The following is a 27618-nucleotide window of genomic DNA, read 5'->3' on the forward strand; positions in this document are numbered from 1 at the left end:
GTGTGCACACCCACAGCCTGTCATTTATCTGAGACCACGGTCCCTCTCTGGCACAAGACCCGGATGCTATTTCACAGCAGGTGGGAGCTTATGCAGAGCTACTGGTGGAAGTTCACGACCATTTATGATGGGAAGCAACAGAAACAATCTGAGTCTGAGAGTCTTCTAGTTATAAACAAAAAAGTGGGGTTTTCTCAGTCTTACTCAAGAAGACACACACACAAGGCAGCACATTAAAGTAGCAGAGGTGTCAAGCTAAGCATATTCCCTAGCACTGTCCTGAACAGGAATAAAATTAAACATGTATTTTATGATCTCCTGAATGAAAGCATCAGCACCCACCTATGGCCAATGCCAAGATGGAAGAAGACAGTGTCATTTAAAATCTATTCTCTGTGAACCTGAAGATCCTGTAAATTAGGCCATACCTGTTACAACTGTGGCCTTGGAGCGACCGAGGAAGGCAGGGGCTCTCTCAGGGGTTTTACTAGATCAGCAACGGTTGAATTTCTTCTATGCAGAACATGAAATCACATCTTCACACAAGCGAGGAAAATCAGACAATTGTATCACAATTCCAATAAAATAGCTATATCCAAAGTTTGGTAGACAGACTCAAAAACAGGGAGAAAAAAGCAAAATCTCCTATGCCATGGTCCCCTCTTGTAGACTGAAAAAATTATAAAGTGCATCCTTGTTTAACTCCCTGGAGGATGCCTGGAATTTTATAGAAGCTGCTGCAACATGTTTTCCAGTGGGGAATAACTGAAGCATGAGATAAGAAATCAGCCATATCCGAACTTGCAGCAGCAGGTGCTGTAAAAGGAAATGCCCAATAAAGGCTTAATATATAAGATGGCAAATAACTTCATGGATTTCTGAAATAAGAAAGCGAAGATGGCAAATAACTTCATGGATTTCTGAAATAAGAAAGCGTAAACCCATTCTCTAATCACGTCTAATCAAACACCACCACCAGTTGCTAAAAACTTCTAGGAAAAAAAAAAGGTATCAGAGAGATGGTAGCATGCATATCTTCTTCAGTAGTGTTTTGGGAATATTTTAGCCTGCACAATTTAATTCCCTGTTATTACTTCTGAGCCTGGAGGTGAAAGTCATAAATCAGGACCATTCATAACATGCAATAATGGAGCGAAATACTCATAAGGAGAGTTACATGATGAAATCCTTTGGGATTGTGTGTAACACTTCCAGTACTTGATGACAGCATTAAAAATTCTTCTGTCGGTAACATCTATTCTTCCCTAATTCCTATACTGGGTTTTCATTCTTTTCAGTCAACATCAGCCAAATTTTGCTGTCATATGGCATTCCTTCCACCCTTCCTCCCTGCTTCCCTAAATATATGTTTAAAACAAAATCATAGGAAAGCATTCCATGCTTAAAAAGATGGGCAGGTTTGAAATTACACTGTATTTACTTATAAGGGCTTTTAATACCAGAGGAGCTTTCCCAGGGAGTTTTGCTCTGATTTCAGGACCCCCCATTGTTTTTATAGAGGGCTATTTGGTCCCATTTAGAAAGTGGCTACATTTTGAGTAATAAATGCTGTAAGTAATGCTTTGAGTAATGCAATGCTATAAAATAACATTGTCCCCACCCTTCTTTCACTCTCCCAGCTACTGAGTTAAAAAAAAAAAAAAAAATCCCAACCCATGTGTTAGAGCTTTGTTTTCTGAGTGACAAGACTAATCATGTTTCCTCTGCTTGAAGTCTCTCTCTTCTCTTCCTTTTCTTCTAGGTCCTCTGGATCCACATTGACATAGAAATATCCCATGATGGAGAAAATAATGCTCACAGCAAAGAGGAGAACAGTGAACAAGACAAATTCAGCCCACTAGGAAAGAAAAAAAAACAGCAGGTCAGGGGACCCTCAACTCTCAGTCCAGAGGATTTCTATGCACTTCTAAGCGCTTTTTAAAGAGTTGGGTTAAAGTTACTTTTTAGCTTCCGAGATTGTTCACAAGATAGAAACTTTCTCATCCTGTTTTCTGGTAAACTCATGTACACATAATGTAATTATGAACATGTGACTTGAAATAAATCAGTTAGATTGGTCTGGTTTCATTAAATCTTTTCTTACAAATCTGTCCTGAGTGGAACATACCCGCCTGGGCTTTTTGCTCACAAGGTGCCTTTGGGAGAGGCAGTTTCATGTTATGCAGAAATGAATGCCATTTCGCACCTTCGTGCCATCATCCCAGAAGTCTGATAGCCCGAACTAAACAAGCTCTGCACCACCACCTCCCCGTGCAAGCCTAACATCTCAGGGGTGCCACGGGCAGCTGGCCCTGAAGGAGTCCCAGACTAGACACTGGGCTAGCGGGATGAAGGCAAGCTGCTTTCAGTAAGCAACTGCAACACGTGGCTGCCATTGTGTCCAGGCTCCAGGCCCAAATACCGCCTGCTTGCCTCGAGCTGAGCTCCAGCAACATTATCGCCGTGCAGGTCACTATTATTTACTGCCACTGGGAGGTTTAGGGAGAGCCACTGCTCCGGAGGGCAACACAGAGCCCTGGCTGGGAGGCAGCTCGGTGCAGGCTGCCACCACCTCATTGCAGGAGCCTGGGGCTGTGCAGAGAAGCTGTGTCTTCAGTACACGGACATCCAGAAGCACCATCCAGGCCTGTTTTAAAGCATAACCTCTGTTTTAAGAGCTGAACCATACCTGTGCCATTGGTGCAGCCTGTGCAACAACGAGCACAAGGGTGTTCCCAACAGCCACTGTGAGCAGCCAGCCTGCCTGCAGCACCGACTTCATGCTGGCCGGAGACTGAAAAGAGAAGGGCCTGGTCAGTGGGTATCATGCTGTGCCCTTCTGCTCTGGCTCATCTTGTGATGTCCTGCCCAGTATAGTGTCACTGGGCTCAGCCTAGGAGGAGGTGGTGGAATTTCTTCGGCGCAGAGTCTCCTCTGTGGTTAATTTCAACAGCTGCATACAAGGAGCATTCAAAACATGTCCTCCAGGAGGACACATGAAGAAAGAGGAGATGCTGTTGTTGCAGAGCTGGATCCTGATCATCCCCAACCTGCACCATCTGAAATTGTACGATCAGGAGTTCAGGGAGGTACACAAGCTCTGCAGCTTGGAGTCTGGTGCCACATGGCTGTACACCTTTGGAAAAGAGACTGGATCTTGATGTCAAACTTCCTGCTGATGACAAACTTTCCACATCCCATGACAGATCATCCCACTGTATTGATCGTCCTCATTAATAAAAAACTGCACTTTACTCCAAGAACAAATTTGAGTAGCTTCAGCTTTTTGATCGTGTAACATCTCAGTCCCCTCTCCTCATAAGCCCAGACAACAATCAATTCATCCCTTGCACACTCACTACCCCTTCCCTCCCTTGTTAGAGACTCATGTAAGCTTAGATCCCTTCAGCCTCTCAGCTTAAAGCAGGTTCCAAGCCCCATGCCACTCTGTAGTCCTTGAGATACCTTTGCCTTTTTATCACTGGAAAATACGTACCACAAAATATTTCACTGGGAGAAAAAACTGATACTACAGTATTCAGAGTTTTCACATTAAAATAAGCTTCTATCCTGTTCTATGTTCTCAGCTTTACCAGAAAAGGAGTTTCCTGAGTATAATTGAGAATAGGTATCTTCAGAGTATGAATTAATTTAGTTTAAGGGCACCCAGCAAGTTGTGTTATAATTCCACTTTTAGCTGAACCACAGATAACACTGTCAGTAAGCATCATGCCAGAGGACGTATTACAAGTCAATAGCAGATGCAGGAATAAATCCTGAAGTCTAATTGTAAGCCTAATCTAAAGTCTAAAGTTTAAGTGGAGTACCTGAGAATAGGAGAAGGCCAGACCTGTGATGGAGAACATCACCTCCCCAGCAGATATTAATAAGTATTGTGGTAACTGCCAAGCCATATGGACATTGTTGGCTTTGATATCTTCTGACTTCCATGTCTTAACAGCACCTCCAGAAACCTAGCAGGAAAATAAAGCCACACTGATTAGCTGCTCAAAGATCAGATCCTTCTTAGCCTGGACTCCAACAGCAACTTTACCAAAATGAAGTTTTAACTAAAGGTTGAAGCAAAGCTCTGCCCTGGAAGCAAAACTCTGGGTCTGACCTCTGCCACTTCCAAGCCTGTTGGAAACAGGCTGACTCCTACTGCACAGGGCAGAGGTGGCAGGATGAAAGCATCCCAGCTCATTCACGTGCTCCATGAGTTGCATGAATTATTGTAAACCAACTAGTTGCCTTCTGTAGTGGGGTTGGGAAAAGCTTATGTGGTACTTGTGCAGAGCCTGTGACCTGCTACTGTCCCCAGGGCCAGAAGAGGACAAGGGGATAAATGCTCATTGCAGCCATGTGGCCACCGCTCCCATTTCACCGTCACTGTACAACTCCCCTACTATAATGATGACACCCAAACAAATCCGGTTCAGGAACACCAAGAGTAGCAGAGACTGCCCTGTATCAGATGTATTCAGACAGTTATGGTAGCTGTATTCCTCATTCTTTTTGTTTGCCTTCCCAGGTGTAATTATTACTGCCTCTGATGCACAGAGGCAGAGAGAGGGTTGACTAATAGCCAGGAAAACACTAGGCTGAAATTACTTCAGGCAGAAAACCCTGTGTTTAAGGAGAGTACTTGGGAAAATACAAGGGATGTTTACGAGATGTACTTAATCACCATGCAGGGAGGCAAATCAAGAGACTGTAGTTTAGCAGGCTAAAAGGGGTGAGGGGAGAGTTGTGTATTGCTCTTTAGCCCATAAAGAAATGTCACAAGCACCATACTGTAACTGCACACTGAGGAAGGCTGGGTAGAAGGCAGCTTCCCCATGGCTTAAGTATCACAGTTCAACCACATTAGCAGACTAATATATTGCATTCTTGGTTCTGTATAGCACTCCTGGCAGAGGAGCAGGGCTCAGTACAAATCACTGCAATAATTAAAAATTATCTTGGCCAGGAGCAAACTAACTCTCTACAGAGGGAGAAAACCACAGGGAGAGAGACAGAAAAACAGAGGGTCAAAAAGATTAAAGGACTAGCACAGGGTCCAGAAGGGCTGAGATGCAGAGCCACCCCTGAGCAGCCATGGCTATAGCAGGGACTTTTGTGGATGGGATCACAAACTGGAATCTTTGCCAACAGTGACATGGGACACATCTACCTCAACTGGCCCTGACTCAGTTGCATTACCACAGGCTCTGGGGCAATATTCTTAGTGTAATATTCTTCATGGAACTTCTATGCTTGTTTTCTCATCTGGTGAAAGAGGCTTGCAGTCTGGCCAACATCAGTTCAAGAGTGTATGTGTTTTATGTACATAAATCTCTGCACTCACAGATGGCAGCATCTGCCTGTTCCCTCCAGGACTGTGCATCCCACTCCAGCTACTGGAGTTAAAAAAAAAAATGCCAGGTGCTTTGCAGCTATATATTTCCCCCTACGTATTTGGACTCTGCAGATATGAACAGCTCCCATTAATTGCCCAGCAGGGAGATGTTACTGCCAGGGAGTAGCTGACAGCACTTTGCTCTCCTCATCACAACAGAGTAGTCAGTCTCAGAGGGCAGCTTAGCAGTGTGTCCTGTCAGACCTGGTTTGTCTGTGTGCCTGTGTAGTAGAAAGGTTAAAATGAGAACTAAGCTGATCACGTTCATCTCTCTGGCTCCTGCCAGCTGGACCAGGGCTGGAGCAGTGTGCCGAAGAGGCTGGCAGGCAGGGAAAGGAATCCACCCTCTCAGCAGTGCTCACACCCTACCCGAGCTAGGTTGTTCAGAAAACTATGCCTTGACTTTACACTAGGCTCTAAACGAGCTGTACAGACAGTGAGAGAAGGAAAAACAGCTGCACAGTCTCACCAACCTACTCCCTCCTCAACACTGTGTCCTTCTTCCCTCCCATGCATAATCCACAACTCTTGGAAGATCAGCCTTTAGATTAGTAAGTTAAATGTGAGGATACAGCAGACTGTTTCTGCAGAGTTTTTCAGGTGTGAGGTACAGTATTTTAAAGACCACAAGCAAAGTCAGTTCTTGGCAGACTGTAACAGTTCTTTTCAGTGTGCTGGGTCAATGTTAACTGAACAAGGATGGCATGAGACCAGCACAAACCATGGATCGTATGATTTTCCATGGAGGATTTTCTTCAAGGAAAAGATCTTACTTCTTGTTTAAACCATGAGATCCAACAAGATCACAGCGTAAGGTGGAATGAGTACCTCCCTCGACCTGCTGGCCACACTTCTTTTGATGTGTCCCAGGGTACGGTTGGCCTTCTGGGCTACAAGTGCACATTGCCAGCTCATGTCCAGCCTTTCATCCACCAGTACCCCCAGGTCTTTCTGGGCAGGGCTGGTCTCAATCCCTTCATCCCCCAGCCTGTACCGATATGAGGGGTTGCCCTGACCCAGGTGCAGAAGAAAGCAAGTGAGAGTCACAGATATAAGAACAAAAGCACTGACAGAGACTAGAACAGAAGGAGCTTGTTACCATCACAGAGGCACTTACATTAGTTATCACAATGGTGTATGACGCGCCGAAATCAAGCAGCCCTAGCTCCAGGGTGAATTCTCCCGTTTCAGTTATGCATTTTCCATTATTATATCTAGATGCAATGATGAAGTACAGTATTTCCCAGTTAGTCCCACAAAGAGCACAGAGCAGAGCTAGCAAACATGCCCCTACAATGGAGTAGGGAGGATGTATGATGTAAAGCTGCAGTAAAGTTTACATCAGACAATCACTAGAGTTCTTGCCATCTTTTCCTTGCAGAAACACTTAGACACTGACTGGAGTTCACCTAGTGACCTAGGCTATTGCTTACTTTTTAAAGTGGTTTCTACTTCTTCCTAGCACTGATTGGGGTTTTTTTTCCCCCCTCAGGTTTATTTTCCTTCCAAACTTTTCTCCACTCCTTCAGGAAACTGTGTGCCAGAGAAATGAGCTAGGCTCAAGTGGCCTTCAGGAAATCAGAGATATGCACCCACAAGCCACTTTGTTTCCTTTCAGTAGAGCAAATTAGTCTTCATGTTTGTTGTTCTGATTTCGGATGTGTGAGATGGCACAGAGGCTCAGCAGCATTGCCACAATGGCTGCTGCATCCTACTAAATTGCAGCATAAATATTTTGGATGGAGCTGATGCAGAGAAAAGCCATGAAGCTTGTTTTGAAACACTGCAAACGCCAGAAATACCCTACAAGAGCCAACTCCAATGCTGCCAAACCAAGGCCATATGGAGCCCCTGTCTAACAAGCCCAGCCTGCAAAGCCATGTAATGTTATTTGATGTTACCAGCCTACATACCAACGCTTGGTAGTGTGGAATATGAATTGGCCTTTCCCTGAGAGCACCCTAACACTAGGAGCTTGGGCCTGAGATAATACCAAAACAGAGCAGGCATCAAATGGCAGAGGGGACTTCACCAGGTTGCACCTTACTCTGCTGACAGATGCACAGGAATGGCCAGTGTCTTCCCTCCAAGCCCCCATATAATGTGAATAAAAGCTCAGAGAAGTTAAATGGTGTATCTGGACTTCTTCAAAAGGCTTTTTGGGTTTCCAAAATTCCCCTGACTTGACTCTGAAAAACTCAGATTACGGCCTAAATTAGGATGTCTTTATACTCGTGTCATTTGAATAAAGTTTCCAAGCTTTGTCCCTGCTGATTTTATCTTACCAAAGCAATAACAGCCACGGGAAGGGAGTTATCCCAGACATTGTTTGGAAGCTGAATCTATTTAACTGCATATTACACACCGAGATACTGATTTGCTGTCCTTTGGCTTGGGTACTTTGCAGACTAAATGTGTGTTGCTTCTGCACACACACAAGTGGCCCGAAGCACCTGCTCTGTGCAGAGCCAATAACTGCTGTTTTACAAACATCTGCCCCACAATAAAATGCCAAGACAATAGCAGTGGAGGTTTTGCTATTCACCCAAGAAAAGCCCCATTGTATCCAAGATAAGGCCTCAGCAAGGACCTTCAGCACAGCAAGGGAAACTTACTTGTCCCTCTCTAGCAGCAAGTACTCAGAAGCACTGTAGTTTTTCTGAACAGCAATGAACCGTTTGCTGTCAATGGTGAGGTTGACATCTTGGCTCAAACCATTAATGAATCTGCAAGAAAGCATATTTCATTGGGTTGTCAAACAGGGCAGGAGAAGCACAGTATCAGACACTTTAGAAGAGGCGTGCTCTCTCTCCCAAAGCATTCTGTAACTCCATAAAGTTATGACAGCCTCTCCTGCAAGCTACCAAAATCTTCGTCTGATTCATTGCCCAGTTTTATCAATAAGATTCATTTTCCCTGCTGTGTAATTTTACCCTCTTACTCTCTTTGCTGTGAAAAGTGACCCTCACTTTTTGTGGGTTCAGACTTCCAGGCAATCTTTTCTCAGAGACCTTCAAAGGTTGTTCTGTGGCTGTTTGAGAAGACAGAAGCCCAGCCCACCCCAGGAAACTATAAAGTTGGGTGTCCTGATGAGCGCGTACACCATGCTGGCATACCTTCCAGGGAGCTTCTACCAGTGGGAAAGACTTTTCTAGCAAAATAAGATATTTTCCTCAAAATCAAAACTTTCATGGGAATGTTCAGGTTTGTTTTTTTTTTCCCCCCCACACAATGTTTATATGCTTTTCAATACACAAAAGAGTTTCCTTTTGACAACTCAAAAATTGTTAGCAAAGCCAAAGACATTTCATTTGATCTGACTGTTTTAAAATACTTTGGTTTTCAGTTCTTTAAATGGGGGTGAAATCCCTGAGGATAGGTAAGTAAGTGCTTAACAAAAGTAACTTTTTTAGTGGAAAAATAGTGTCTTCCTAGTAAAACCTCTTCACAAATTGTTGAAGGGAAAGTTTTTGGAATTGTATCACGAATGTTCACAGGAAAATACAAAAAAAAATTCCTGAATGCAGGTATTAATCAAGTCTCCAAGCTGGTGTTTAGTCAGTAGAAGCTTTCACAAGCACAGGGTTATGAAGAGATACAGCTCTCCTGCTCTGTTAACACAGGCTTTCAGATAAAGGAGTTGAACATTGTTTTATTCTATCTGAAGTTTTTGAGGAGTTTTTTGTTCGGTTGGGTTTCAGTGTGGTTTTTTTGTTTTGTTTTAAATTGTATCTTTCCCAAATCCTCCAGAAAGTCCAGCTGGAATCCTCTTTTTTTTTTTTTTTTTTGCAAATCTGCTGCTTCTGCATTTCAGCCTCACATAGGTCTGGCGATGTGGTGCTGCAGGCAACTGTGACCTCAGTGAGATGGCATCTCAGCACAGGACTGTTCATGGACTCCCTCAAATTAGGAAAGCAGGCTAGCTGCTAAAGCAGAGCCCAATGTCCAGCTGAATACTTTACAAGGATGTAAAATTGTTACTGTATCCAATTTAGTAGGCATTTGTACATGATACTGGGTGGGATAAACAAACGTCATGAGCTGGCCAGTTCGCAGAGGACAAATGGCAATGGCACTTTTCCAAATTGCTTCTTCCCCAAGGAGGTGGGACACAGTGAGATGAATTTACCACTCTTCCAAGGGAGAAGACCTTTTATATTGCCATCTCAGCCCAGACTATTCTAGGTAGTAAGCAGCAATAATGTTCAGCTCTGCACGGCAAGTGTGGGAGGCAACACACTGTCAAGTCTCCACAGCTGACACCCAAGTCTTGCATGAGAAGTGTGGACTAGATTCCAATGTGAGAACATCTGGGTTATGTTATGTACAGTTTGCACTAGACAAAAGCAGTTTCCCCTCACCCCACCACCTCCAAATCCTCAAAAAAAGCCATTCCTACCTAACAGCTGCCAAACCATTTTCTGGCTTTGCTTCCAAGTCTGTAATCTAAAGAGGGGAAGGAAAAAAAAAAAATCAAACATATTTATTAATGCTGCCTTATAACAATGTGTAGCAGAAAATACTAGTGCTTGTGGAGTTACACATGTGTTGCAAAGCCCATGGAAGTCAACTGGACTCTCACATAAGCTTTACATCAGGACACAGATGTGAAGTTCTGGTACAATGAAGCCAACAGCAAAATTTCAGCTTCACCAATGGCTTAAGATGAGATCATACCTTGTTTTTCTCATCTCCCACATAAAAAAGGCTACAGAGTTTCAGCCAGTCACCCTTCTACTGAGGCATGTAACACCCTCCAAAAAAGTATTTGTCTTGATCTGAAGCTAGCAAGAGAGCATTATCCACATTAGCCTCTTTCAATTATTAGTTACAATTAAACACGAGTGCCTTACCCCTACAAAACCTGCAACTGCCCAACTCTCAGACCTTGATTCCTGGCATACTCACAGTCTTCACAGAAGCCTAAAGCCAAGATGAACCAGTAGGTTACTATTCTGATCATCATGTATCACTCATGTTTTCCCTGACCCTCAATACTCAAGAGATTAAACTGTTGTATGGTGCAGGCAGAGAGCAGGAGAGACCAAGATGCACTGAGCTTGCTTGCGCTCATAGTCTCTGCAGACAGATCCCTGAAATGGCCACCTGGTTGGGCACATTGGGGACTGAGTGTGTCTCCTGCAGATCACAGCTAGAGCATCAGTTCAATAGTTAACATGATTTACATTCATTCAAAGAAACACTATTTGGTGTACAATGCTGAAAAAAAGACAGTAAAGACACAGCCCTGCCCTGAAGATTGTATGTCACATAAAAAGAATACCGAGCAAGGTTCTTGGCTGGTAGAAGTCCACACTTGTTCCATGTCTACTTAAGCTGGCAGGGCAATTTCAATTTGCCCTGCCCACAGACAGAACCCAGGCAAGCCAAAAGAGACTGAATCTACCTTCAGAAACTGGTTTTCTCTTAAACTTTTCTAGTCCTTTCTCCACATTTTCTTCCTGATGTCAATCCCTGAGCTTCTGAGAGCAAGGATCCAGAATTTCAGTATACCTATAAAATGTCCATTTTACTTCAGTGTGATATGCTGACCCACAAATAATGTATGCTCTAAACAGTAAATAGCCACAGTGAATAATAAATGTCAAGTCAATAAATAATAAACAACAACATCATCTTTTTTCCATGGGAGACACACGGGGATTAACACTCTAGTTCATTGCCGCCAGGCCAGCCAAATTATTACTTGCTTTCATGGACGATCCCCAGAGCTCTCAAATTCATTTCCTGCCTACTCAACAGTCCACAAAGGAGAAGAAACCAATTTCAGATTGGATCCTTCCAGGAAAGCACCCCCACCTGAGTGAAGGGGCCAAACCCAGCAGTGAGGGAGGCTGGCATGGGCCATGGCTACTACAGGGCAAGCCCTGCAACACCCCACTGATGCTGGCATTGCCTTCCTTGTGCTGCAATGCTGGAAAAGTCACTATCATCAACCATACTGCCTTCCACACCTCTCTTATCTACAGCTGAGAATGACAGGTCAATAGCATCACCCAACAGCAGCTGGGAGCCTGCCTGTGCCAGGGTGGGCATTAATTTAAGCGCAGGCTAGATAGCTACGGCAGCACAGAGATGTACTGAAGCTCAGAGGTTGCTTTGCTCCAGCCTGTCGCAGGCTTTCCCTTCTTAAGGACTGTATGAAAATGACTGTACTAGTGTCCATTTCTTAAGGTAACAGCACACAATCATTAGGGTCACAGGGAAACTTAACAACATTGCGTGATAATGAGCCCCAGGCTTTAAACCATAAAGCAGCAAAGAAGCCCCAATGTTAGGAAAAAATAAACACTTAAAACTTCTCATTTTTAAAAACAGTTATGTGATTTCTGCTATACAATATTGAATGCTTGGTGTGGCAACCCTGCAAGGTAGGAGGCTGAGGAACTGCAAAAAGAATTGATATTTTAGCATGAGGACAGATTCTGATGGCATTTACACACCTGCCACAATGTGCAATAACACCATTCATTTCAAGAGAGCTTCTTAGGACACAGCCACACAAAAACGATATCAGAATCCAGCCCTATACATCCCATATGCCTCTCTGTTGCAGCAATACACAAAAGTCCAAACACAGCCGGCTCTGCTGCAGGGCCTGAAATGAGCTTAATCATTTATTCTGTTCAGCAAAAACAAATGGGCCTTCTGTGCATTTTCACTAAACACTTGCAATAACTAAACCCAGAATCATTCCTCTGATGCTTTTATTCTATGCCCAGCCCTAGAGCCTCTTTAACATCTTTGCTTTATAGAACCATCTTTGGGGGAAAATCTCTGGCGCTCTGTTTCCTCAGCTTTCTCAAGGTCTGCTGCCTAGCAGGCATGACTCTGCTCTCCCACTGCAGCATTCACTGGATGAAAATGTGCCCAGAAACTCTCAGATGCCATAACACCTCTATTAATCAACCAGCAGAAATGCATGCAGATCCAGTGCCGCTAGCTAAGAAGTCAGATTTAGAGCATCTGAGAGCAATCAGACAGACATTGCAACTGAGCAAATGAATTAATGAGCCTATTACCCCATTGTATCATCACAGCCATCGAATTAATACTGTATTTACATTTCACTCCCACACTCACTAAGCGGCTTGATAGGCTTCCTTCTGCCTCAAAAACGATTAAGCTGTATACTGATTTTTCCTTCACAGTGTAGTTAAAAGCAAGAGACAATCCTTGATGTTGCAGGGTGAAGAGAAGGCTCTGTTGCTCTCCGTTCAATATTAACTTTGAGTACTCAGCTGGGTTCTGTGGAAAAAACAAACTTGGTTACACTTTCTTCAGATGAGAAAGGACCTGGGTCTTCCTACCAGTTGCAACCCTATCCTCTCTTGAACCTGTAAGGAGAGGTTAACAGTCAGAGCTGTCTTCTACAGCAAAGGACCTATGTTGACCTATAGGCTGGTCAAGCCAGAGCTTGGAGAACCTTCCCCAGCTGGACGCAACCCAAAGGTCAGGGAACACCTTCCCGCACAGCTACCCTTTCCCCTGGCCCTGGTCTGCCCAGTTGGGACCACATCTAAAACATGGCAGGCTGCTGGTGGCCAATGGACTAGTGGGCTGAGTCCCAAACTAGCCTGACCTGTAAAGTGATCTTGAAGCTGAAACAGGAAACAACCCAGTGCCCATGCCCAGTTAACTGTCTTCCCGTTTCTTTCCTCCTTTGCAGGAAAATACTTTTCAGATGCTATCTAGATCCCAGCAGCAATGCCTGGTCTGAGCACCAGGAGATGCAAGTTGAATGTCTCTACGTGCTCATCTCAGGACAATTATCCTTTATTCCCAATTACAAGTGAATGTAGTTAGCCATTTCCTCCTTTGCCATGGAAATATGTCTCCAAACTTTCCATTTCTGTCTCAGTGGTGATAATACGCTCCATTTTTAAAAGCTATTCCCATGCACTTTTAAGGTGGTGGAGGAGAACAAGCTCTAGTATCTGTGAGCTTCATAAGAAAATGCCTGAAAAAAAGGCCACCCTTTCTTCAGTGGGACGCAAGTCAGGCCTTCCAGCCCCATATATATGCTTACCTGAAAAGCCTCCACGGGCTGCTGAAAGAGGTCCCGGTCTTGGACTGTCACTCGAAGAGGGTTCTTTGCCAAATTCAGGACCCGAATTAAACTTTCTTGTGGGACAAGTCGAGGCATATCGGTTTCCTAATTAAAGTAAAAGGCTTTAAGTGCCATCTGTATGCTTTATTAGCACTTCAATATCTCTTACTTTTTAGCCATAATAGTCTTCCTCTCTGTAATGACGCTTTTCCATCCCTTCCTCATCAGAAGTTGCACTGAGAGAAAACTAAACATAAATCTTATTTAGGGAGGTTTCCTCATAGTAGCTTAATAGCCAACCTATCATTCCTCCCAAAAGCTGCTCTTTACAGCACTAAGTGTACAGGCTACACTGAGTAGGTAGAGAAACGTCACAGTTTTCATTATACAGCTCCCTAGTGCCTGGATTTAACCAATTGACATATCAGAATGGAAAAAATTGAGCTTAGCTTTCAAAAGCAGTCACCAGAATAATTATTTCCCACTGCAGTCAGTGACTCTGGAAAAGAATTAGGCTAGAAGTTAAGCAGTTTTGAAAATCCCAGTCCAGCTCCATGTCTGTAATCAGTGCTTTTGCATCACTTGACACCATGCTATCTAACAGCCAACTGTATAGATGTTATTCCCTGTTTTCTGAGAAAGGGAAGATGATGCCTCCAGCACAGAGGTATCTCTTTCTGTCAGGAATCATCTCCTAGAAAGGGTACATCGATCAGCGTCAGCCTCGTACTACCTGCAGATCTAAAATTATTTTTTTGTTAAACTTCTCTTTGTTTCTCTCTATTTTCAAGTAGCTGCTAGCAATACTTCAGAGATATTAATTTTCTTCTATCTCATCTTAGAATTTGGGTATGGCAGGCAAGCAGTTTGAACCCAACTCAGTGGGGAGACACACTATCAGAGAAAACAGGGCGATGCCAATTTCCCTGTACCCATATGCTGCTCTGAACCAACGAGTCTGTTAATGTTATCCAGCAAATTCCATTACTGTGGCTTTTTACCTGTGCTACCCACAGCCAAGCCAAGGTGGGACATCCTATGCCCCTCTTTGCTAGAGCTTTTAGTTGCCTTCAGGGTAAAATTTCCATGCACAGGCAGGGGGAACCTCTAACTCACCTTGCCTCTGCCTGGAGGAGTCACCCACAGCCAAAGCAGGCTTCCAGTGTTTGGCCAGAGCTGCTGGTGGTGGCAATGAAAGCATTGCTTTGCTCACGTAAAGGGATCAGAAAGAAGACCTGAACCCACAAAGTCTCATTTCAGCAGGAGACTTGTCAGTGGATTCACCTGAGGAACCAGCAGATATTAATCCAGGGCTGTGCGCCAGCCACCCTAACAGAACATTTTAAGTACACATGGAAGCTTTAAAAATTAATCCTATTGTAACTTTTGTGAGACAAAGGTCAGCCAAAGTCTGCACAAGGCTGGTCACGGGCCAGAAATAAATAGTACAAATCTGCAGGTGCTAACATCCAATTTACAAGAGACTTGCTGCCGTCCTGTCTGGGGATGCCTGGCAGTCCCTGATGCCTCTGGCTATGGAAGTGACAGCAGTCACCTGCCCCACCGGAGAAACGATTTGGCTTGTAAGAAACACGACCCCACCCTAAAGTAGGAAAGTAATTAAATTAAAAAAAAACAAAACCACCACACACATCCAAAAAAAAAAACCAAAACCCCAAACAGTAAAATACAGGCAAGCTACAGCAAGAAATAGGAGAGAGAACAGACTACCTTTTGGGGATTAATCACTAGCATTAACTAGATGTCTGTCAAGCACTTTGATGATGGAAATCTAGAATATAGACCAATACAGATGACCGGCACAGCAAAACTGCAAAGACTAGAAAGAGAGAAAGAGACAGAGACAGAGAGAAGGAGAGGGAAAAGTAGACAAAGTAAGAATTACCATTAGCAACTGGATCAGTATGCTTAACTGTAAAGAACACATTAAAAATTATGATCAAGGAACACAATGGTTAAAAGGATTATCTAACAGGCATCAACAAAAACACCCCAGGGAAAGAAAGTACTTCTGAGGAATTCCTTGTGCTATACTTACATTTATTTTGACTTCTACAACAGCTGCAAGTCCAAATGCCATCGCTGCAAGGATCATACCTGTTGCCATTTTCCTAATAGGTCTATGGAGCAAATGAAAGAGGTGCCATTAAGAAAAAAAAGTAATTTAAAATGTAGAATACCATTCCTCAGAGCCAAAGATGTGCCAAAACCATGTAATAAACTGTCCAGCAGGTGGCACTGGGGATGACATGCTGTTTAAATTGCCAATCACTTCTTAACTTAAAACTATTCTATTATTCTGTATGAGGCTAGCACTGAGGCCAATTAAAACTGATATGCCATGAAAAAAAGCTCTTTGCTTGCAAATTTCATATTATCTTGTTCCTAGCTTTTCTAGTGGGAATAGCTCACGGCATTATGTTAACCTGTGATGTTGGAAGGAGCACTAGAAACTATATATCTTCAAGTCCCTTTTGGGAAAGGCAAAAGAAAAGTAGCATGTTATTTAGCAGCAGGAATGAGGAGCAAAAAGATGTGGAGCTTGTGTCAATGTTCCTGACCATCTGTGGCATCATTCTGGGTTATTTCTCATGCCAATACATTTACATTTCTAGAGAATAAAGAGCTTGCTTCTGAACTCAGAGCAGAACTTGTGCAACTCTACCAGAGTTACATGAGACAATCTGATATAAGGCAGAATAAAATAGGTCCGGAATGGCAGGTCCAAACTGAGTATTGAGTTGTTGAGATTTGAAACAAATCTGGTTCTAGATTCAGTGGACTCCACTCTTTGTAATGGTCTGGATTCACATTCCAGATTCACTGGGCTGTGGGAAACCCAGATTAGAAACCCAAACTCTGTCTCTCAGTTACATGCCCTGGGATAAGAAAATATTTACTGTTTGCATCTTGTAATTAAAAAATAGTTTTTCTCTTCAGTGCTGCAATGGGATTTTGTAGCACGAACTTTTGCAGCCACATAGGCCAACACTCTGCAGACTACAGTGTTTCCACAGCCACTGGTACTGCTAAACTGGATAGAAGCCTGTTAGTATCCCACATCCAGGGGACAGAAACAGCACGGCATTCAGTCCTGACCGGTGCGTGAGTTTGTGCTGCTGGGTGAACTAGTCTGTGGATTGGTCATCAGGCAGGACATTTTCTGTCAAGTCAGGGCGCAGTGCAGGACACGGGCTCACACTGAGGTAGCATGGAAAAGCACAGCTTCTGATGTGTCCTCTCCAAAGGGCACCATCACAGAGCTGGACAATGTCTTTCACACAATCACAGAATCATTAAGGTTGGAAAAGACGTTTAAGATCATCAAGTCCAACCATCAACCCAACACCACCATGCCCACTAAACTATGTCCTGAAGTGCCACATCTACAAGTTTTTTTAACACTTCCAGTGACAGTGGTATGTCTTTGATATGTCTTTAGGTGCAAGTAATTCAGCATCATGGGAAAGGATCAGCAGGGTGAAGGACTAGGCTTCTGAGGCTCCTTCCATCCCCATTTCATGTGGTTTTGTCTAGCCAGCATTTTAGTTTGGATTAAGAACATGCTTTTAAAGCCAATCTCCCACGCCTTGCCCCTTCCCACACTGTGATTCATGGTGAGAAGTAGTGCTGGAGCATGGAAACTTGTTTCCTTTCAGCTGAAACAGCAATGGCAGAGGCACTCCATGAGTGCACATAACATACTCCTACTACTAAAAGGGCATCGGTCCAGAGGCAGACTAGAGATACTCTAAAGTAAGATTCCCCAAAATACATGAAGTGGGTCTCAGAACCAACCTGGAGGTCTGCTCCTATTGCACTGCACTTCTTGCTAACATAGACTAGGGATAAAATGTTTCATCCATATGGAAATTCCCTTATGTACTCACTGGTTCAGATCCTAGTGTGGAATCTGCTTTCACAGGACCACGTTGCCTACATGGGACAGTGAATTTGGCCCCACAGGAACCCTTCAGGGAAGGAATTTAGGGGTGATATAGGAGATAAAGGTGAAGAACATGTTGATCAAATTCAAAAAGGGACTGTTCATATCTGCTTTCAGGGAATATCTGTACAGAGCAGAGTCCAACATCACTGAACTTTCCCCTCTGGAATTTCCAGGGCCTATGGAAAAGGGTGATGCTGCCTCTTGGGGCTGAGGTAAAGGCAAGTACTGGGAAGGGTGAATGGAAATTTGTTGGTTTTCTCCCTAAAAGCTCTTCTGCATACTTGGTGCAAAAGAAAAAGCACTGAGGCATCTGCATTGTCCCCAAATACTTACGTGAAATTAAATTTGCACATGTTTATCAGGGGGTAGAGTCCAAGGTCAAAAATTGGGATGAAGACAAGAATAAGAAGTGGATTTAAGAACTGCAATACAAAAGAATGGGAGTTTAGTGACTAGAAAGCAACTTTCAGTAATTAAACTCATAAAGCACTGTCCTCCAGAAATAATTCCATTACAGAAAGGACATGAACAAACACTTAAAAACCTCCTTTTAAAATATAATCATAATTTGCACTTCGACAGCTTCTCCTATTTCATTTTCACAAGCACAAATACATTTTGTTCTTATCCTCCCCTCCAAGAGGTATGCAAGGGCCATCACTGCCCAGTTTCCCTGAAGAACTGAAGCATGATGTTTTTAAAGAGTACAAAACCCACTGACAACAGAGGTAGCCAACCTTCAGTGCTGTGGTGGGACCTTACAAGAAATCAGCAATAATGGAAACATCTTGGGACTTCAGCAAAAGCCCAGAGGAACAGGCACTATTCTGTGAGATTGGCAATTTCTCGCACTTCCACGCAGCTTGGTAATCCCCCCAAGAACTAAATTTCTCCTGGGAGAGGCAGAGCTTGTCTGCCAGCCAGCAGTGGCAGAGCAAGAAAATAGAGAGTGACAGAGAACAAGCAGAGAGAAATGCTGTTTCAGTTTCAAAGGAAGATTTCAGGGAACAGAACAGCTTTGAATTTCTCCAGCGCTGTTGAGCTTAAGAATTGTAATCAACTGTGACAACAGAGCACAGTCTTGGAGCCTTCACATTTTCATCTGCCCTGCAGAAAGGGAGGAAGGAAACATATTTCAGGTACAATGCTCATCTCAGCACAGGAGCATGTTAAAAGGAGACACAGCTTGTATCCTCACATGCCAGCACTAGTTCAAGAATGACTATGGTGGCACGTCTCCCCACATCTCTGCACTATTCTGCTGGATTCAACCTCCGTGTTAGGATATCTGTGGGGTCTTCTGAACCCCAAGACTAAGCTGGACAGCAATAAGGCAGAGTCCACACCACAGCAGTCAGCAGGAGCACTGCTATTACATTCAGAACAAGCAGAGAAAGGCCACTGGTCCCATGAGAAAAATAAAAATGAGGGAGAAAAACAAAATACATTTCTAAGGGTTATTTCCTACCCTATAGCATCTTTTACCTGCATTTGGTCAGGTTGAAGGACATATATTCCCTGAAACAAAAAGATATTCCAAGTGACTCATAAACACCATAACAGCGCATATAGCAAATAAGCAACTGGTCCAGTAGACGCCTTAGCAGCAGAGATGGTTTCCTCAAATGCTTTATGTTGACTTTAGCAGCTGATATTGTGCTCTTGACACTTGTCATCAAAGGCACAATGTTTGATGACAATCATTTTGCAGAAGGGAGCTACACTCAGTCCTTGATATATGGCAGCTGGGACACAGTCTGTGACAGGTACTGACACCCATCTTTCAGACTGGCTGAGCCATGAACTAGGTGAGTGTGGAAGAATGGGCATGTTAGCGCCCAAGTTGGGATTTGGGCTTAGAGCTTCCTCCCTCACTGCTTCTGTAATGGGAAAAGCCTAAATCCTACAAGTGAGTGCTCTCAAGGTTCAGGACCCTCTGAGCTCTGTTGGTATTTCTCTTAAGCACCTCAAAAGGATAACACAATACCATCCCTGGGCTGCACAAACCCCCCTTTCCTCCCTCCATCTGCCAAGGGCACCTAATGGGCTTTGGTCAACTGTGGCTTCTTGGTTTGAGCCAAAAGTCCTCAAGGCTATAAGAGGTGCCTCACCCTTGCATCACTGTGCCCAGCCCACACAATTGGGCAAGGTCAACAGGGATGGACGGAAGTATCCCAGTCCCCAAAAGGGACCGATGACCTGTCTCAAGGGAGGGGCTGTTGTTTGTCTGAACTCCATGCAATGCTTTTCATTTGAAATTAAGATGAAGGGAAGAGGGGGAAAAATTAGGAAGGAAATATCTTTCCAAGAAAGCACTGTGGGGGTTTGTCTCCTGTTCTGCCATCTGGGAGAGCGGAAGCCATTGGTCACAGCAAAGGAGTCTTACAATTAAAAACATCAGGCCAATATCCCCTCCTGCTACTTTGTGCACACTATACAAATATGCCGTTAGGAAACAAGCCTGCAAATATTTAATCTCACACTAAATCATTCCTTGTTTAACTCCGGACTTCCTAGCCAAGCCCTTTGCCTGCAGAAGGGAAAAGCATGGCATATTACAAACATGAACACCAACAAGCCTAATGGTGGGATCATCCCAATGTCACAGTTAATTCTCACCTTCATGAGCTGGGACAACTCACCAGTGGAGAGCAGATGAGACTGAAACACAAGCCAAAAATCTATCCAAGTTGGTGTGACAAAAAAGCCCTGAATACATCCTTCTCCACCAGGGACAGTTTAATAAATGACACCTGAAGATTCTTAGATCTTCTGCTAATGGATCACTAAGTGCATGTGAGCAAAACTGCAGAAAGCAAGGGTTTTAGATACACATCACAAAGACTGCATGAACTTTCATTGTTTTGTCTTTCTGAGGTGCATAAATATACCACAGGTGTAGTCTTTTTCATGCCTCATTTGACTTAATTAAGTCTAATAAGTATCACATGCTGAGAGCACAATTTTTAACAGGAGTGACATAGAAGGGCTCAATTTGGGGCTTTAAGTAAATTTTAAACTGGAAAATGGGCACTTACAGTCCTAAATTCTGATGTGAGCATCTACAGATAAGATCTAGATGGCCTGATAAAACAGGTGTGTCTGCAAACCAGCCCTGTGTGGTGGCATCTTTGGGCAGATAGCCGATCCACATTTATCTGCCACTGTATCCTGCACCATTTGCCATTCACATCTTTGAAGAACTTTATGGCTACTAATTAATTAATCCTCATCACATCTCTACCCTATACACAAGATTCCTGCTGGGTTTGACAGGCTTCATTAATGTATCACCAAGTAAGGCAGAGCAGAAATATACAACTACAGTAGCTCTAGTTACACCTTACAAGAGCTTTGTACTTTGTACAGGGGCTGTGAACTTTCCCCGACTTCTCTGCCTTTAGCAGGCTGGAAACCCTACCTCCTCAAGGTCACAGAGCAACTGGCTGCCAGTAGGTGAGCACTCCTGACCTTTCAGGCTGCTGAGGGCTCCTCAGCCCTTGCTCCTTGCCAAGATGTGCTGTGGTGAATTGAACATGGCTGCACAGAGCCTCTCACTTCTAATCACCAATAGTGCAACACACCCAGACTCATCAAGCAGACACTCTTAGTACTGCAAGACTCTGGTTAAAAAGTAAGAGCAGTGATGTTACTACTAGTTTACCAGCCCTGGTGACATTAAGTACTTACAAAATCAGCATTCATTTTTGTGGCTTGCAAAGTCCACCTGGATCCCTAAGGAGAAAATAGACAGCTGTGAAACCTTCAAGATGTCCTATCGGACTAGAAAACATGGGGACGGAGAAGACAGCGCTGGAGGTCTTATTTCCCCATCTATTCCTTCCCTTCCCTGTAACACCTGCCAGTAGGCAGGGCACATTCGTCCTTCTCACCCTCCTGTGCCAGGCACCCAGCAGGACTCTGAAGGGATGGCCAGCAGTGATGGTGGGTACTGCCTCAGCAAGCCCCCAGACACCTGGTAGGAGCATGGCGCTCTGTGTCCCCAGAATGCTTGGATGTTACCCTGGAAGGACAAGGATGCAAACCGAGGCTGGCAGGCAGACCTGCAACACACCGTACTGTACCTGCTGATCAAACAGGGCCCAGAACATTGGCAGCGGTACGAAGAGGAAGAGAACACGTGTCACCATTTTAACCTCCCCGATCAGCTGTTTCTATAAAGGGAACAGGCAAAAAGGTAGGATGGAGGTGAAAAGCCAACAGGTGATTCAAGCCACAAAGCAGGAGACCGCCTACTTCTTTCTGCATGGCAACTATTCATTGCACTTATTCATTATATTGGACATATTTCCATTTCTGCATTTCAGTGCAGTGCCTAAACTGTCCATTAAGGGTCAGGAGAGTACAGATGTGGGAAGGGACAGGACAAATGAGAGCTTGGTGCGGCCAGGCCAGCCTCCCCTGTCTGTTTGCCTGTCTCTTCCCTTCCCCCTCCAAAACTTCGAGGTAGAGAATTGTTTACCGAGTATTTTTCTGATGCCCAGTCCAGCCAGTGATCTCTCTTTGGAATCTGACGGGAGCGGTTTTTCAGCCGGTTTTTAATAGCAAACTAGAGAGAAAAATAGGTAACTCTCGTGGCACGCCCGCGCTTGTCACATTCCCAGCTTAAGGCTGCCCTCCCCATCCCCAGATGTCAGCAGTGCCAGAAAATTGTGGGAGTTTTGCTGCAGACTTCCAAAATCTCAGATTCAACGCTTTATGACCAATTCTCCACAGGGAAGTTTGTGACATTGGTTGGTTAAAGGTGTGATGTGGGAATGAACTACCTCGTGGGCTTGCCTTCCAGAGACAAATCTGACAATAGCCAAAGACTGTTTCATGTTTTATTTAAAGCCTGCTACATTGTAAAGCTTTAAACATAATTTCTTCAGTTCTCTTCCAATAAGGACCTGTTGGATTGACTACTGCGCTGGGGAGGAAATGCCTTGTTATTCAAAGCAATGTCAAACAGAACTCTCACTGCCTTCTTGTTCTGTAGACCTTTCTTTGCATATTCCTGGTGCAGCCCATGCCTCATTCACTCCTAGACAAGATTACAAGTTGGTTTCTCAATGGAAGAGAAACCAGTGACACCAAATTTGTAACTTGTTTGTTTATGCTGTGTGCTCCAGTCATGGAACACACTGAACACAGCCACCCTGGCAAAAAGAGCAGCAGACCTCACTTAGAAATCCTATCTTTAAGATCTGTGCTGTTTCCCCAATGTAAGTCTGTCACTAGGGTTGACCTAGGTAAAGAGAAAACATCTGCTGGTAGCAGCAGCTTCCTGAAGAAGAAACATCATTATCCACCTAATGATGAGTATTTTTTCACCTACTATATTCAGTTCACACACTATGAAAAATAATTGATAAGGCTATAATGCAAGTTCAGCAGGTGCCTCTTGCATTACATGAACATGCTGAATGTGCATAATACGAATGTGTACTATTACTGTCTGCTGAACTGATAAACTTCATTAAAATTATTCAGCTGAAAGAATTTGAGTCATACATCTGATACTCTCTAAGTTTCTGAATTTTCCTTTCAGTTCAATCTCCATCAGCATCTGCCACTAGTGGTTCTACTGACACCAACTGAACAGTTCATGGAGCTATGGAAAAACAATTGAAATGTTTAAATAATAAGCTAGGACCTAAATGTGTTTCTTACTCCTGTAAGATGTAAGAGCTGTAGCTCATCAGCAAGACAGCCAGCAGCAGCATACAGAAGAACTCCACATATCACCTCCCCTTTCCCTTTGCACTTTTCTGACCTGCAAATTCAGTCATGCATGAAAAAGAGAGAATGGCACACACTTACGCTGATGCATTTGCACACTTCCAGTAAGATGTTCCCTTGTGGTGGTGTTTTTCTGTACAGTCCACTTCCAGCAATGAATACAACTGAAAAATACAATAATCCAAACACCGGAATTCACATGACTGAAGCACAGTCCTGCACTGGCTTCTGGGAAGGATCCCCCACACCTGTATTCAACAGAAATCTTCTCCCTTGTGGGTTGCAGGATTGCACTTTTAACAAAATAAATATACAGGAATCCTTTAATGCCTTTAGATGGAAGAAAATGCAGCATCCTACAAGAGGCAGTGTGATCCCTAGGAAGTCACCGTCATTTTCTCATAATCTGCTCTGGCACAACAGGCACGTCCACATCTGATTCATGCTGTAAAGCAAAGCTTTGAAAATTCCCTTCGTCTGAACTTTTTGTAGGCTAAACTTAAATACAACCCACATAGAACTGCTGCACCTGATGGTGGAAATCAGCCCTGACTCATTGCAATCATCTGAGGATTAATCCAGATCCAACATGGGCTCTGTGTACTCACATTTCAGTGGAAACTGCCACAAAGGTCACTGCATCACACTGGTGTTAACAGAAATTACCTTGATTTATGGTTTCCACAAAGGCATATACAATTTAAGATATTGTTTTGTCTTGGTTTTCTCCCTCAAAGCACAAAGAATATTGGACCAAGACTTCAAAATCCTGACAGAGATGGGGCTGTCTGATTACATATCATTTGTCCTGCTCTTTGAGACCCTCTGAGCACATTGCAATTCTAAAGACATGAGCAGGGAGAAGCACAATAAAAGCTGAGTGTGAAATCCATATAACAGACCAACCTCAACTTTTTAAATTAACCCAATTGTCTGGGTCAGTCCACAGCCAGTGGAGAAAAGCAGGCATGTCTGTCCTAACACAGGAGGCCTGGGACAATGCAGGGAACTCACCATTTCTCTTTTCTGACTATGAAGACCCTTTGCATCCAGTTTTGACTTGCAGAACTGTCAAAGATACCTCTGAAGTCAGTTAGGTGAGTTGCACTGAAAAACACTTGTCCAAAGTCACCTAGAGTGGGTAGCTGCATTACTAATTTTTAGCATCTCCCTGTGGACCTGTTGCTGCCTCTAAAAGGTGACTCATTAGCTTTGCTGAAATACCTTCTGGTGATGGCATTGACTCCTTTGGGAACTGAGGTTCCTGCATTAGGTTTGGCATTTCAAATTAAATAGTATCAATCTTCCCTCATCTTTCAGAAACTGAAGCAGCCCAGAAAATCTTGCTCTGTAAGATTTCTGTTCTGCCTCTAAATCTATCCTTGCTTTCCATCATCATGGGGAGAGGGCCAGTCAGGGCTGAAAGGGTATTTTCTGCAGTTCTGCATGCTGCTCACATAGTCCAATATATCACTTCCAGGAGCATTTTAGCATGTTACAAAAGAACACAGAGCTGCTTTGCTGGGCAGGCCGTGGAATCTGGCAGCAGGACACTAGCTAAAAAACACATTTCAATTGATGCCCTCACTGAAACTGCAATATTTACACGTCCATTGTCCCCTGGGCAACTACTGCTCTGCTAGAAACATTCATCACACAATGGTGCACAGAGGAGCCTGTGCTGCCTTAAACTGATAGGAACAGGCCACAGGGGAAAAGAGAAGCTTCTCAGACCCGTGACCATGCACTTTTTTGAAAATAATTGCTGTAACATTAGCGGTGGCCTGATGACATTTCTCCAGTGTCCTGATTCTTCTCTCTGATGGAGGTTTGAGAGGAGAGAGCAACATTCACATTCTCTGGGGGACAAACTTTTCAAATTGCAGATGCTGTGGTGAAATCACACAGTTGCTTGGTCTCTCAATTAAGCTAAAAAGCTGAATGAGAAGTCACCCCATGCTGTGTCAAAACCTCTCAAATAAGGGGTAATAAGGGGACTGCTCCCCTCAGCAGCTTGCAACTGTGAAACTAAAGCTAATGGGGTGTCCTCTGTATTTGGCTACTAAGGAGTAACAGTAAGAATGTGGAAATTGCTGAGTAGTTTATAAAGGTTAAAGAAGAAATCTTGACAAGTACATTAACAGGGCTAAGATGTAAGCTTTAGGAAGCAGGGTTATTGCGACTGCCTCCAGACACTTGGACAATAAGGGCTTTTTATTGCAACGTAATAAGTTGTCACTGTAATTGTGGAAATTACTTTAGCCAAGCAAAGTGAGACAGCTCAGAATAAAGTAACATCTCATTCAGCTCCTTCTGCTATTTCTATGGCGCATAAATTCTGAAGCAGAAGTCTGAGTCATTAAAGATGGCCGCAAAGAGCCTGTGGAAAGGTTAGAACTGGCATGCTAAGCTTTTCTTCTATAAGCTGGGGAACTATAAGGACTACTCAGATTGCAGTTCAAAGGCTAAGCCTGCTCTTAGGCAAAGCTGTGAGCCATCAGGAGAATCATTCTGGTGCCTCCCTTTGCTTTACAGAGCAAGGCAACTGTATTGTGAAACATCCACCAGACCACCCTCTCATCAGTATCATGATCGGGCTTGATGTTGCTCTCTGAGCAACCTCATGTAGTTGAAGATGTCCCTGCTCATTGCAGGGGGGTTGCACTAGTTGACCTTTAAAGATCCCTTCCAATGCAAAGATTCTATGATAAAGGATTGCAGTAAAGCCGTGGAAGTGGTCTGCCCACCACTAAGTGAGCTAGTGATTTTACTTGCTGTTCTGAACTGTGGAATTGTTGGATGACCTGGAACCCTTGAGTTTCCCATCACAGTACCCATACAGAGCTAGTAAATTTGTGCATTTTCTCATCTATCCATGGATTCAAAAATGGTGTCTCCTATTACAAGCATTATTGTTTCCACTCACCAAGCGCCAACACCATCAGTGCTGCTGGGACACCAAAAGCCAGTGCATAACAATCCTCTCCAAAACATTTTACATCCCCTGAAAAAGAAGTCAGAAATAAAAGCACCTCACTACAGTCAGACTTATGTTACCAGGGCCTTTGATTTGCTTCCCCTAAATCAGTCACTTCCCCTGGCTTTAAATCTTCTTTGCTGGTGCTTGACACTGTGAATTGAATCTCCTTGAAACAGTTGTCCTCCCTTGATGAAGACAATTTGGAAGCAGGGTTAGTGTCTGCCAGCAAAAGTGGCTGATAATGGGATATTGATGACAATGGTAGAAGGGAGGGAGCAGGCAAATAGGTAGAAAGAAGTAGAAGGAACTGTAATTGGGAAAAAACCCACAACATTTAAAATAACTGGAAGCCATTCTGTATTTGCCTAGATCTAAATAAGCAGTACTGTGTTACCACATTATTTGTGCCAGCTGCATGAGTTATTGAGCTAAAAACCTGAATCTGATTCCATAGTGACCTACAGTGGACAAAGTGGAAGCCAATACCCTTACTACATAAGTGGGAGCACAGGATTAGTCTTAAAACTCCAGTTCCGTTTCTTGCCACATTCCCAATCTCACTAGAGACAGCCTGCTCCAAATGTCAGGTCTTGCAATAACCCATCAGGAAGCCAGGTTCGTTACAGCATAGTTTTGATTGATCTGAGCTATGGTTCACTGAAAACCCTGCGCCTCTTGGACCAGGTCAGTTCTCTCACCACGTGAATTTAGAGGTCCAGTTGCAAACACCGGGCCAGCAGTGGGGGCTGTGTGTGTATGCCAGTGGCTACAAATTACTGCATTCTTAAATGGAGTAACAACAAAATGGCTAAAATAAGCCAACATAGTTAACAGGAAACCAGCCCATGAAGTCTTCAGTTGTTCCTGTTTGTTGTCCCTGGGCAGTCACGGTCGCTGCATAGCTGTGTGCGTGCATAGCATTTATTTACTTATTTTCAGCAAATTAGCTGAAATCTAACAAAGCTGGCAGTGAGACATTATGGGCACACTGAACTTTTGATGTGCAAAATGAGTTGGACTTCTCCACCTAGAAATATATCTTCTACATTCCAGCCAAATGGCTATGAACTGCATTTCTTGCTCTTTTGAGAAAAGCTTTCACACTTAGCAAAAATTTTATTCTTTCCTCATGCTTTCCACCATCATTTCCATGTTGCAAGTAGTTTATTGCCAGGCTATATTGGCAAAGGTTTTGATGTTCAAAGGGGACTGGATTTTCATCTGCCCACTGACTACACTGAGCAAAAGCCCGTTGCCAACAGAATGCTGCCCAGTGAGAAAAAGAGCAAGAGATACAGTATTTGTCTTTGCCCATACACACAGTGTAAGTATGAGACAAGTACAACTGCCCAGTGAAATGAACGGCCTGTTAAAAAAAACACTCTGAACGAAAGCTTCCTGGAGGCCACAGGACAGAATGAAAAAAATTGCTACTACCATGTGAAGGCTACCTTGTC

The 27618-nt window shown here is 43.7% G+C and overlaps 1 protein-coding gene across 1 annotated transcript in view; it reads right to left on the reverse strand.

Moving 5' to 3' along the window:
* Positions 1 to 1348: 1348 nt before the first annotated feature.
* Positions 1349 to 27618, reverse strand: part of SLC15A2 (solute carrier family 15 member 2) — a gene marked incomplete at its 5' end in the record, with an annotated part of 39683 nt that continues 13413 nt past the window's right edge. Inside the window, 16 exons of the mRNA XM_082001284.1 lie at positions 1349 to 1858; positions 2690 to 2794; positions 3828 to 3974; positions 6516 to 6612; positions 8014 to 8124; positions 9798 to 9844; positions 12503 to 12667; positions 13449 to 13574; positions 15529 to 15610; positions 17773 to 17861; positions 18925 to 18957; positions 21130 to 21174; positions 21525 to 21614; positions 21923 to 22009; positions 23263 to 23345; positions 26108 to 26185. Of these exons, the coding sequence (XP_081857410.1) occupies positions 1682 to 1858; positions 2690 to 2794; positions 3828 to 3974; positions 6516 to 6612; positions 8014 to 8124; positions 9798 to 9844; positions 12503 to 12667; positions 13449 to 13574; positions 15529 to 15610; positions 17773 to 17861; positions 18925 to 18957; positions 21130 to 21174; positions 21525 to 21614; positions 21923 to 22009; positions 23263 to 23345; positions 26108 to 26185 (1562 nt within the window). The 3' untranslated portion in view covers positions 1349 to 1681. The remainder of the gene's footprint in view (positions 1859 to 2689; positions 2795 to 3827; positions 3975 to 6515; positions 6613 to 8013; positions 8125 to 9797; positions 9845 to 12502; positions 12668 to 13448; positions 13575 to 15528; positions 15611 to 17772; positions 17862 to 18924; positions 18958 to 21129; positions 21175 to 21524; positions 21615 to 21922; positions 22010 to 23262; positions 23346 to 26107; positions 26186 to 27618) is intronic.

Source organism: Phaethon aethereus, assembly GCF_964289735.1.
Source record: "Phaethon aethereus genome assembly, chromosome: 6".
In the NCBI taxonomy this organism is placed as follows: Eukaryota; Metazoa; Chordata; class Aves; order Phaethontiformes; family Phaethontidae; genus Phaethon; species Phaethon aethereus.